The following is a 13,233-nucleotide window of genomic DNA, read 5'->3' on the forward strand; positions in this document are numbered from 1 at the left end:
TCTAAGGTCAAACCTACTATATTATTTTTATGGTTACAAACATAAACTCAAAATAATCTATCTTAATAACAAAGAAAGTTCATAAAACATTTAAAACCTAATCATAAGTTGTGATTGTTTCATAACATTAAATGATCAATTTATTATAGTTAACATGCTTCCCATGCTTATCTTGTTACTTAATGATATGTGGCCTTGACATGGTGACTTAGGCAATCATCATTGCTTGATAACTAATGCAACTATTGTAACTTAATGACTATGTATTCTTTGTTGCTAGGCAATAAGTGATTTCATCCCTTAAACGATTTGTGTTTTGCTTGCCGTGTTTGACTTACGCCTCTTTTAGGTGATTCTTTACTTAGGTAAACATATGATTCACCTTACTTAGATGACCTCTTTTTAATGATGACTTTATTAACTAAACGATACTACCATGTTTTGAGGAATTACATAAAAATGATAAAAACAAGCGATTTAAAGTGATAGAAAAGAAAAAAGGAGTGAGGAATATTCATTTTTTAATCCCTCCAAAATTTAAAACGGAGAGATTTGGAGAGAAAAAAATTTGTGGGTAATTTTTTTCCTCTGAAAATGTTTCTTAAATAAAAAATAATATAAAAGAGGATTAATTTAATTTAATAAATAAATAAATAATTAAATAATTGAATAAAATAAGATTAAACATTTTATTTTCTTCTATGTTCTCCCAACAATATAAAAAATAAATCACTGTTTTCTCTTTGCTTTTAAAAAATCATTATCAATTTTTTTCTCTCCCAATTATTGAAAATAATTAGGTTTTCTCCTTCCTTCCCCATAGACTGCTGCTTTGTGACATGCGAGACAGACGATTGACGACATGTTAGGGTTCACGAATTGTTGTTTTGTTGGGTTCTCTCTCGTTTAACCTGAGAAGAGTATTTTGGTTGGAGTGCTGTCTAAGCATTTGCCTTAACCGCATTCCTTCTCCCACACCTCTCATCCTCACCTTCAGGTACATGCCTACAACTGTTTGGTTGCCCTCATTTGGGTCTTTCTGCATCCTCTGTGAGCTTATGTGCAATTATGTTGATGGTCTTCAATGTTTCAATTTGCTTCTTTTGATTTTTTGGAAGATTTCTCTTGCTAGAGTGCCCCGAATTTTGATTAATATTTACGAGATATTAATATGAATAATTCAGCGGGTCTTTGGGGATCTTCTCTGATTTTTTTTTTTTTTTACTATTATCTAAATTTCTCTTACTAATTTCTTTTACTTCTTCTCATGCAAACTTTCCATCTAACATCTGTTTCCTGCTGAAATTTTAATCAACTGTTCCTTTCCTTTATTTCTGAAAATTTATGATATTCTTGGCGGCGGCTTTCGCCCCTTATATTTTTCTATTTGTCTGTGTGTTCTTCTTTAGGATACTCATTATGGAAAATTTTTCTTTTGAATTGGTCGTGTATTTTCCCTAATTCTTTGATTTTCTCTTAATTTGCATCATTTTTTTTTTGGAAAAAAAAAAATATTTTTTTAATTCTCCTTTTTGCTTCCTACTTTGTCGAGGTTAGTTTATGGTTGATTCAATAATACATACAATGTACAGTATATATGTAGTTTTGTTCACCTTTGATGGCCTTGTTATATTCAAGTGATTCCTTCTATCGTAATTCTTACTTGGAGCAGATTTTAACCTTTGTTGTGATGCTTCATAAAATATCAAAGCTCTTGATCTTAGATTGCACCATTTACAATCTGTTTAGATTTCATTAAGCTGCATCATTATACTGTATTGACATGAAGTAGTCTTCTCTCTGTGGAATGCTTGACTTAGTTTGAGGGCATTCCTTGGAAACAATGCCAGCTAAGCTAAGATTGAACTGAACTACTGAATGGTCTCCATGTAATTGCATGCCTTAGAATGTGAGTCGCCTTTTTTGTTTTGGCTTCTCTTTTCATCACAATAATGTTCCCGTTTTTACTTATTTAGTTCTCCAATTTTTTTGCAGTTTAGCTCTAACCATATGTTGGAATGTCTATTAAGGATTTACAAGAAAAAATGCTAGAGCCGACCAAAATTTGAACTCTAGAATTTCCCCTAGATGAAGGTTGAAAAGCATTCAACAAACTAGGCAGTAAAGAAATCAGCAGCTCTGTTTACTAGAAAGATAGCTGGGAAGTGATTGGGGCAATCTGATGGCTTCCTTCTGTGATTTTCACAAAAATGTGGTGGTGGGAGAGAATTTGAATGCCACTTTTATAGAACTTGTGCCTGAGGAGGAGCGCCCAAAGAGGTTGAGTGATTTCTTACCGATAAGTCTAGATACTAGTCTCTACAAAATCCTTGCCAAGGTCTTATCAAAGAGGCTTTGGGAGTGTTAGGGAAAACCATTACTCTAACAGCTTGCCTTTATTAAAAATAGATTTATTCCAGATGTTGTCCTAGTGATTAATGAGGTGATGGAGGATGCAAGGATAAAGGGAGGGAGGGGAGTCTTGTTCAAATTTGACTTTGGCAAAGCATAGACATGGTTAGTTGGAGTTTCTTGGATCATTTGTTGGCTATGAAACCTGTTCATTTAGAAAATGGATCAAATTGGTTGTTGTATCCATTTGAAATGAGTGATAGTAAGTTACTCACTATGTACTCATTTAATTTTCTAGGCTTGTCCTCTAAATAACTGCTCCTCTACCTCTATTTACATTCCACGTCCATGTTCATTTACAATTGTTTGTCATTGCTGTCATTTGCATTACGTCCAATATGCACAGTGTCTTATTTGATGGCTTCATCTTGTCTTTAAAAAAAGAAAAATTAAGAAAATCACAAATATTATGGTGAAAAAAAATCCAAGTATATGCAAAACTACTTGTTGGCCATTCAAAAATTGCTTAGTTGAATTCATTACATAAATCATGACCAAAGATAGATATAACATTACAAAGTTCAAATAATTTACAAAATCTGATATACAACTATCAATTGTTTTGGAAAGATTGAGATCAAGAGTTTTAGAAATCAACTCATATTATGAAATTCCTTTTATATAAACATGGAGTTAAAATTATCTAACCAAAACTAACTCAGGAATCACTCATCCAAAATTTGTAAGCTTCAACTAAAAGGCACAAAAGGCAATTGCTTGGTTGAATTCATTACATAAATCATGACAAAAGATAGATATAACATTACAAAGTTCAAATAATTTACAAAATCTGAGATACAACTATCAATTATTTTGGAAAGATTGAGATCAAGAGTTTTAGAAATCAACTCATATTTTGAAATTCCTTTTATATAAACATGGAGTTAAAATTATCTAACCAAAACTAACTCAGGAATCACACATCCAAAATGTGTAAGCTTCAACTAAAAAGGCACAAAAGGCGTGCCTTTTGTACAAATTCGTAAGCCTCTTTGAGATTTGGTATTTTAGATTAAGCCTCAAGGCATTTTAGGTATGCCTTGCCTTGAGGCGAACCTCAAAGAAAGTTTTGATTGAGCCTCTTAAAACATTGGTGACGGTCAAAATGGGAGTACTTAAATTGCATTTTTTGTTTGGATGTTTTCATGAGGTTGTGTACGATTTTTGACACTGTAGGCCCTGGATGTTATATTCTATTTTCTGTTTGATGGAATGCCTCAACAGTGGAGTTTGAAACTGAAGAGAACTTGAGAATGTTCACAAAAGGGACATCCTTTCTTCATATTTTCTATAATTAGACACATGGTATAGTACTTGGTTAACAAAATATCATGTGGATCTATAGGTTTGAAAGATAAACTGTCTAATTTGCATTTTTTCAAAGGACATTATTTTTGTTGCTCTTGTGCACCACATGAATTTTACACTTGGACCTTAATTGCACAAGGCATCAATCATTGGCACTGCATGAATTCTGAACAAACATTTATTATTGACATTGCCGACATATTCTTGACGTGGAATGAAAACCTGTTGCATGTTGGTTTTACCATATTTAGTGTTTGCTATTTTAGTTATTGGATAGAGAGGTAAAATAACAGAGTTACCCTATGTTTGGGAGAGACCTTGGATTTGGATTTGTGGGAATTTGGATAAAATGTAATTCAAACAAAATTTTGTCCAAATCCAAATCTAGGGCCTGAAATCCATGATCCCAAACGTAGCATTAGGATAAATGACTAGTATTTTGGTTATTTGACAAATATAAGGGTTAAGCAGTCCCTTTATTGGGGCCGCGCCGGGTGGGGGTGGGGGGGGGGGGGGGGGAGGCTTTTAAATGTATAATTTAAAAGATTTGAGGGCAGTGCATATGTAGCAATATTAGAAGTAAAATGATAGTGTGATGGTAGTAATGGATTTAATGGGTGTGTTTGTATCATTTAAAAGATTCGAGGGCAGTGCATATGTAGCAACATTAAAAGTAAAATGATAGTTTGATGGTAGTAATGGATTTAATGGGTGTGTTGGGAATTTCCCTTTTTTTTTTGGTGGAGTTTGGATATAACTAATTGGGCAAAAGACAATGACCTCATGGAGGTTTGACAAAAGATGTGAACCTCTCCTAAGGTTTCAAAAACTCCGAGGACCTCTTTTGACATTTGATTTATGGGAGCCTTATATCCTCTCCATTAATTTGCAGTCAAGTGACTAACTAAAATTTGAAGAAATGGCATCACAATGGTTAGAAATTCATTCCCAACAGTGCAACAATAGATTTTGTACATTTTTGGAGGAAATTTTAAGTTTTGGCTAGAAAAATATAACAATGGATGGTTTAATTCTATTTTTTTCCCCCTCCAAATTTTCATGTTTATTTTTGTGAGACTGGGGAAGAATTTTTAGTGCCATTTTATGTTTGTCCAGGGCAAAAAACTCAATTTTTTAAAATTATATTTTTGAAATTTTATTTGGAAACTTGAAGATAAATGAATGGAGGGGTGTGAGTATCCCAAAAATCAAACATCAAGAGAGGTCCATAGTATTTTTGAATCCTTATTGTCTGTGTCTTATTGTCAAACCTGAGGGAAGGTCAGTGTTGTTTAAATGGGTTATAAATGGCTAAAGATCCCGCTTGTGATCTGCTGAAAGAGGTCCATGGGTCTGCTTCTGCTAGTTTTCTCTGCCCATACCGCTGAATCTATTGTTCTGCTAGCTGGTGTCCTGAATCACATATGGAGTATGCAGACAAGGGTAACACCTTTATGAGAAGGTCCCTTTTCATAGCTGAAAATTGCCCACTTGAGTTATTTGATGTTGGAAAAGAAGTAAGACCTTGGGAATATCCTTGTTGGAAAATAATTAAGAAGAGTTGGGTTAATGAATTGTGGGGTTAAGTTAGTAGTTTATTATGTGTGTTCAGTATTAATTAGTATAGGATTATGTGTATTTGTGGGTTGTTTGTGTGTTTGTGTAAAGAGTATATTTGTAATGTAATGTTGTTTTAGGGGTTTAAGCGTAATTTCATGTAAAGATGCTTTCTTATAAATAGTGCATGAAAGCCATGTTATAGGCTGTTTATGAATTTGAATTGAATTGAACATGATTTTTCCCCCTGGTATCTCCTCTCTCTTCCCTTCCCTTCCCTTTCCTCCTCTTCTAATTTCTCCATGGCTGCAGAACCTTGATGCTGGCCCTGCATCATTTGGTATCAGGGCCCAACCACGGTCTCCATTCTTCCATTTCAGTCCACCCATTCTCCCTCACTCTTCTCCTTTTCTCTTCTTCTTCTTCTTCTTCTTCTTCTTCTTCTTCTCCTCTGTTTCTGATCTCCTGTTCTGTCCATAACTCCCTGCTGCCTAGCAGCAGTCCACCCTCTTCTTCTCGTCTATCTCTTCTTTTTCTTCTCTTAATTCTCTCACCTCTCCCATTTCTGAATTCTGTGGCTATCTCTTGGCATTTTATGGCAGTCTTTGTCCAGCAAGTCTTCCACCCTCTCATCTTTTTCTCTCCCATAACTCTCTCAACTCTCTTTCATTTCCGAATTTTGTGGCTGTATCTTGGCAGTTTTTGGAAGTTTCTGGTAGTTTCTATCCAGCAACTTCTCCAACCTCCCATCTTCTTCTTTTCTCTCCTGCAGTTTTTTAATTCTCTCTCTCTCTCTCTCTCTCTCTCTCTATATATATATATATATATATTTCTGAATTTCAGTTTTAAAAAAAACTGAAAAGCAGTTCTGCAGTTTCTGAACTTTTCAGAAATTCCAGTCGTGTCCCCAAATCTCGAACACCACTTTCCAGCAACTGTCCTGCAACACCACCCAGACCACCAAAAACAGAACCCTCCGAAACCCTTCTCCTCAAAATTTTATTGCTGTCTGACCACCGGAGGGCCCTCATGCGCCAGCCAAAACTTCTGCAGCCATCAGCACTTTGAAACCGTCACCACCAATAAACTCCTCATCCCCTGATCTTCCCTTGACCCAAGTTTCATTGTCAGAGGTGCCTCACTGGCAGCGCATGCGCCGGCAACTTGCTAATAGGGAACTTCCAGAGTCTTCTGCAATTTCCAGTCTCACGGAAAACTGCCCATCCACGATATTTTGGATTTTCTCATCAAAATTTTGATCCACAAGTAGATAATTTTTCTTGTGGACGCAACATATTGCAAGCAAGGGTGATAATTTGGCATGAAACCCTAGAAATTGTCACTGGCAGCATTAAAAATCAGGTTTTGTTGCTGTAATTTGTGAGTTTTCTTTGTGAATTTGTTTCATTTAAGCAGGACAATCAATATTAAGGTGAATTAAAGATAGTTTTTTTGAGAAATTGCGAGTAAGGCTTGTGGGAAATTGTGTTAAAGGGTTGTGATATATAACTGCAACTTATATATATGCATAATTCAACAACATGGTGACGAGTTATAGGAAAAAGGAATGTCAGTTGTCAAACTTTGGGCACAATTTCAAGCTTTTCAACACCTTTCTCAAATGCGGAGAAAAGGTTTGCAAAATCATCATTGATGGAAGATGTCCAATGAATGTGGTTTCCATAAATGGGGTGACTCGTATGCAGCTTCATCCGGAACCTCACCCAAAGTCGTATGTGATATCTTGGGTTGATAACTCTATTATACATCTTTTTGAAAGATGTTTGGTTCCCATCCAAATGGGTGTGAATATTTGGCTAATGTTTGGTGTGTGAACCTATGAAGATTGGTCATGTGCTTCTTGGTTCTCCTTGATTGGATGATATAGGTGTGACTCACGGACCTGAAAACACATGTCTTTCACTATAATGGGAAGAAAATTGTTTTGAAGTTCGCTCTTCCAATGAACCTAGACAAAGAATCAGTCATAAATACTCAGCTTGAAGAACATACAAGGAAGGAAATTAATGCGTTTGAAGATATCCCAAAGTCCTTCAAACATTCCTATTATAGAGTTTGTCATCCCCAATGAGTTCATTGATGCTGATTCTCGAGTCCAGTTTATGGTGCTGCCAATGGAATTTGGTTTCTTGCCTCACTTAATTGTTGGCTTTTGAAAAGTCCAAGTTTGATTCTCCCTTTTGATCCTCCAACATTTCAAAATTCGAGGCTGGTTGTAACTGGGGGAGAGTTGATGTAAGTCAAGAAGTAAGACCTTGGGAATATCCTTGCTGGAAAATAATTAAGAAGAGTTGGGTTAATGAATTGTGGGGTCGAGTTAGTAGTTTATGATGTGTGTTCAGTATTAATTAGTATAGGATTATGTGTATTCGACGGTTGTTTGTAATATTTGTGTAAAGTAGGGGTATATTTGTAATGTAATGTAGTTTTAGGGGTTCAAGTGTAATTTCATGTGAAGAGGCTTTCTTATAAATAGTGATGAAAGTCCTGTTGTAGGCAGTTGACGATGAATTTGAATTGAATTGAACGTGAGTTTTTCCCCTGGTATCTCCTCTTTCCCTTCCCCTTCCCCTTCCTCCTCTTCTAATTTATCCATGGCTGCAGAACCTTGATGCTGCCCCTGCATCAGTTATTTTACAAAGGGAGTGCTTCCTTTTTGGGTCATATTTGGTTCAAGTACAGGTACCATATTCTTTATTTGAAAAAATTATCTGGGAATTCTTCTTTTATAGAAGTCTCAATACTGCAATTAGATGCTAGTCTTCCGTAAAGTTCAAAGTAAGTGTGCAGGGCCCAGTTTTGTAGTATTATATACATACAAGTGAAAAATTGTCACTTGGTTTGGTTGATATTTTATTGTCATATAGAATTAAATTCATGACTTTAAGTCATAGGAGCGGCATATTAAATATAAGTAATTTAACTTTATTATTGTGCGTTTAGACATTTGGTTGGTACTTCGTTTTCTTATACTGTATTCGAAAGAAGTGGTAGTTCTTTTCTTTTAGCTAATATTTATGGCTAGCTTCGTGTGGATCTTGGATAGCCTTCATTAAACCATGCTTCTCTCAACCTTTGTATTGGTTTTGTTGCAGTTGAAGCTTCTAAGATTGCTGCTACAATATGGTCAATGCCACTAAAGGCTTGTTCATATCATGGTAATGTGCTTTTTTGGCCTAAAGTATCAGTAATACTAAGCCTGTTGTCTTTACGTTTCTTTAATCTTTAGTGAATCAAATAGGATACTCCTGGACACAAGCATAGCCTGCTTGGGTGCTCATTTATCCAAATCATCTCACCCACTTAGCCACCTCTTATATTACACAAAAATTACTTGTACGACTGTCAGCAAGTTACATTTGGTAATTCATGAACAGATATTGATTCATGGGTAGGCTATCATTGTCGTTGATGTGGTTTGCCTTACCCTATGTATGTGAGACTGGAATTCAGATTTTATGGATGTGAGAATTTATACAAAAACACAGCAAAAAAATATAAATATATTGAGTTCCATTAATTCACACATCCATATCCAAGGCCTGAAATCTGTGCTCCTGAACATGACATTAATGTAAATCACTGACCTATACAAGAGCTCATTTGGGGCATTGAGAGGTTCATGAACTTCAGGCATGTCCCTTTGTTGCTGATGCATTATGCTTCTTGTCTTCCTCTCTGGCAGTGACATCCCCATGGCACAATTCATCATCAACTTGAATGCTTCACTGCCTGCCTCCCAGAAGTTCATAATACATACATTGGATAGTACTCACCTGTTCGTGCAACCCCATGTCGCTGAGATGATTAGAAGTGCAATTTCAGATTTCAGAGACCAGAATTCCTATGAGAAGCCTACATGATTTGATATTTTGTTTAAAAAAAAAAAAATTATGAGATGTTTTAATACTTACATCTGATTTGTAGAATGAAATATGATGAAGATGGAACCTTCATTCTCTAGGAACTCTATATATAAAAGCATAGAAACCCCTTTGAGCAACAAAATGGTTTGCAAATATGTAATGACTTTTTTTACCATCAAACTTGTTTGTAAACGGTATATGGCTTGTTTGGCTTGCATTGCAAGCATGGTCTCTCGACCTCTTGAGTCTTGACCTTTTCTCTCTCTGAACGTCAACCACGGAATGACCTTCCCCTCTTTCTAATTGTTGGTTTCAGCCGGCCAGGAATGATGTACTTTTGCAACAGCAGCAGGATCACAACTTTCTCTCAGATCATTCATCTGTGTGCCATCTCTTGCCCCAAACGCTAGCACACCCATGTATCTGCCAGCCATCTAACATAGGTGAGAACATTTATCAGATGAATTTTGGGTCATCTTCCATCCTACATTTTGTTTCCCCCACATTTGTGTTATATTGCTGTTAGTGATGTATATATAGTGATTTGTTTCATCATGTTCTTTAATTTGGTCATTGGCATTTTGCGTTTGTGAGTGCTTTTTTTTTTTTTAAATTTATATAAATTCATGTTTCAGATTTGTCGTTGGTATATAGATATTTAAATTGTTGCCCAATTAAATAACAAGTTATCAATGCTGTACCCTTGTCTGTGTGAATCAATTGCTTATTAATTTTTTTATAGATCAAATTCAAATTTTAATTTGCCATGAAATTATAGAGTTAAGTTCACTTTCAGATGGTGTCTGGTATATGGTGCTACAACATATTTTTTTGGTTAAATCTTGTTTAAATTATGTTTGCTCCGTTTCTGTTTTATATTGCATCTTGTTTCTTTACGTCTGTTCTGAAAACGCCTTCTCATGTTCATCCGGGTTCTTCTCTTGCACCGCATACCGTTGGTTCGTCTGTGGGCTCCTTTTGAAGCTCACATTTAGAACACGCTAATGTGCTTTTCTTTTGAAGTTGTTTTAGATTCATGATTTGATCTTTCTAACTTACAGTTGCTGCCCCATTATTATATTTATTGTTAGTAGCTTTTATGAGAAATGACAGTGGAATCCTCTTTGAAACATGATGGTGGCTCACGATTCAAAACAGAAGGGAATTCAGGGTGGCGTAGAATCTTATTTTATGTTATTTGACCTCTTAATAACGGGAATGGGTATTTTAAAATTTTAAAAATATTGAAGTAAAGAAAGGAAAATTTGAAGGAAATAGTTATTTTATGTTTGATTATCAAGAAAAATAAAAAAATAATATACAAAATGTATTAAATGAATGAGCAAAATATGCATCATTGATATTTGATTTTCTCAATTTAATGCATTTTTATGTTCAATATTATTTGATAGAGAAAAAATAAAGTGAAAAATAATTTTTTGTTGAACCGAGTTTTTGATTCAAATGGATTCTTAAGGTGTGTTTGGATGAAGGATTTTGTGGGGGAAAAAAAAGGAAAGGAAAATGAGAAAGAAACTTATTTTTCATTACATTTTTTTTTTATATTAAATTCTATTAAAAATAAAAGTTTGTTATAATATGATTAAAATTTAAGAAAAATTAAACTTAATTGGTATGTAAAATTAAATTTTTGTTTATTGATTTGGCATATTTTTAAATTTTTAAATTTTTAACTTTTTTTTTTTTTTCACTTTGTTTAATAAACAAACATGAAAAACTGAAATTTTTTATATGTTTTTTTATATATATATATATATTTTTCAAGCTCTAAATGGGGCCTTAAGAAATGGGCATTTCATTTCTATTAAAATGGGCATACCATCTTTCAAATTTTGTTTTGGGAGGGTATAAAGGGCAAATGTGTTCACTTAATATATAAAAAATTGATATATATATATATATATATATATATATATATATAGAATACCCTTTTAAAATTTTATAGAATGATTGTAAAACTAAGTATGTTATATGGATTAGAATATTGGAAGACTAAGAAACCGTATATTTTAAAAGTAAAAATTGTCAAGATGAAAATTTTTTAGATGGGTGAATGATATAACGTTAAAAGATAAATTAAGAAATGGATATATTTGCAGTAAGTTATACGTAACTCATATAGTATGCCAATGAGAAAGAGTGAGTTGGGATAGGAGTAGGAGTAAATGTAAAATAACTATGAATGAATTAGTGATTGAGGATTTAATAGTCCTAAATTTATCAAACAAAATTGTTCATGATTGCATAAATTAATCGAAAAGAATTCATCTACTCAATTTCATTTAGTGAAAAATAAGTGTCTTTTGTTTATAACTATTTTGAAATTTACAAGTAAAATATAAAAACAAAAATTTGTTTTGCACAGTCAAATAAATTTGTCATTTTTTGTTCCTTTTTTTAATACAAATCTTGTAAGACTAAAAAAATATATATATGAGATATTATAATTCTTTGAAAAATGAAGAAATGAAAAATAAAAAATATTTTTCACAGCTAAACCTACCTTTATTTTTTATTTTTTTTAATATTATTTTGATTAGTAGTCCATTGATAGGTCAAATTAATAATATAATAGCTTGTGATTATGAAAAAAATAATTATAAAACTAAAAGTTATACTTAAAATAAATTTTAAAAAATGAACGTGGGCTAACGCTAAGTTTGGTTTCATCAATAATGACATTGCAACCTAGCACTTTTTTTATTTATTTATCAGTAAAGGTAAATATATTGATCAAAATCGTATATGTACAAGTACACGAGGCATACCCAGGATATATCAAACTTACAAATCAAAATCAACAAGAGGTAGGACCATCAGATCTACTTATCTAACCAACATGGTATATCAAAATTACAAAACACCTGAAAGCATTCAGATATCGTAAAACATATTAAATTTATCAAATATTGCTCTGTAAGTGTACCTTTTTATCACTTCAATCAGCTTCGAGGAAGAAATCATCTTACCTTTGAACTTCCTCCTGTTTCTGAAGTGCCATATAAAATACACAGTAGCACACCTTCCAATAGATTGGATCCTCATACCCCTAGCTTCCTTATGCAACCATTTCAGTGCTGATTTCAAAGTGGACATTGCCCTTGTTATACCCAGCCAGTCCCTGATTTGATCTCATACCCCTTTAGTGAAGCAGCATGAGAAGAATAGATGTTGATTGGTCTCCATCTCTGAATTACAGAGCGCACACATTCCTGGTTGATGTTTTCCCCTTTGATTTTATCACTTGTTAATAATTTCCTTTTAACTCCCATCCATAAGGTGAACGCATGTTTTGGGATACTGCAACAATTCCAAACTTCTTTATGCCACAAAACAGTCCTTCCCTTGCTTCTCCAATAATCATAGGCCCATGGTGAAGAAATTTGCCCATCTACCACCCACTGGTTTAGAAGGATCAAGGCTGTCCTGATATCCCCACAATTCTGCATTAAGTGATTCTTTAGTTCCACCAATTTTTTTAAATAAAGGGGAATCATCATGCTTAGCCTCCACTTCCTAGAGATGTTGTCTGTAACTACGCCAACTGGGAGTGTAACGATTTGTAGTAAGATGTTAGGAAACTGCCCAGTTGTGATTCAGGAGAGACTGCTACTGGCGAATCTTATAGTATACAACATGTTGAGTTTTGACGTCTTACTGGGAATGGATTGGTTGTTCTCCAGTTATGCGGTAATTGACTTTCGGAAGAAGGTAGTAGTGTTCAGACCTCCTAGGAAGCAGGAGTATGAGTTCGTGGGATTGTGTGTGCGTTTGACGCCACAAATTCTATCGGCTTTGCAGGCAAGGTGGTTACTTTTGGATGGTTGTTAGGGGGTACCTAGCTTGCGTAAAGGAATTGCCGCGAGATGAGTTGAGACTCAAGGATATTCGAGTGGTCAACAAGTTTCCAGATGTGTTTTTTGAAGAATTACCCAGTTTACCTCCGGATCGTGAGGTGGAGTTTGCGATAGAGTTGCTGCCTGGCAAGGCACCAATCTCTATAGCTCCGTACTGGATAACTCCAGTTGAACTTCGAGAGTTGAAGGAG

At 34.3% G+C, this 13,233-nt stretch overlaps 1 protein-coding gene across 2 annotated transcripts; it reads left to right on the forward strand.

The window, feature by feature from the left end:
• The first annotated feature begins 745 nt into the window (after positions 1 to 745).
• On the forward strand, positions 746 to 9,361 carry LOC131164058 (general transcription and DNA repair factor IIH subunit TFB5). Of its 2 annotated transcripts, none has more exons than XM_058120998.1 (3): positions 746 to 997; positions 8,394 to 8,456; positions 8,984 to 9,361. In XM_058120998.1, exons 2-3 carry the CDS (start codon positions 8,422 to 8,424, stop codon positions 9,159 to 9,161), a joined length of 213 nt encoding a protein of 70 aa, XP_057976981.1. In that variant the 5' UTR covers positions 746 to 997; positions 8,394 to 8,421; the 3' UTR covers positions 9,162 to 9,361. The 2 variants fall into 2 exon arrangements, with proteins under 2 accessions (XP_057976981.1, XP_057976982.1); XM_058120999.1 differs by lacking the exon at positions 746 to 997 and adding an exon at positions 1,829 to 1,909.
• The last annotated feature ends 3,872 nt before the right edge of the window (positions 9,362 to 13,233 follow it).

Source organism: Malania oleifera, chromosome 9 (genome assembly GCF_029873635.1).
Source record: "Malania oleifera isolate guangnan ecotype guangnan chromosome 9, ASM2987363v1, whole genome shotgun sequence".
In the NCBI taxonomy this organism is placed as follows: domain Eukaryota; kingdom Viridiplantae; phylum Streptophyta; class Magnoliopsida; order Santalales; family Ximeniaceae; genus Malania; species Malania oleifera.

Excerpts from the sequence above, each read along its gene's own strand:
- LOC131164058 (XM_058120998.1), top strand. The coding sequence starts at position 8,422 with ATGGTCAATGCCACTAAAGGCTTGTTCATATCATG. Across the intron at positions 8,457-8,983 it reads AAAGGCTTGTTCATATCATG|TGACATCCCCATGGCACAAT; the intron begins GTAATGTGCTTT and ends CCTCTCTGGCAG.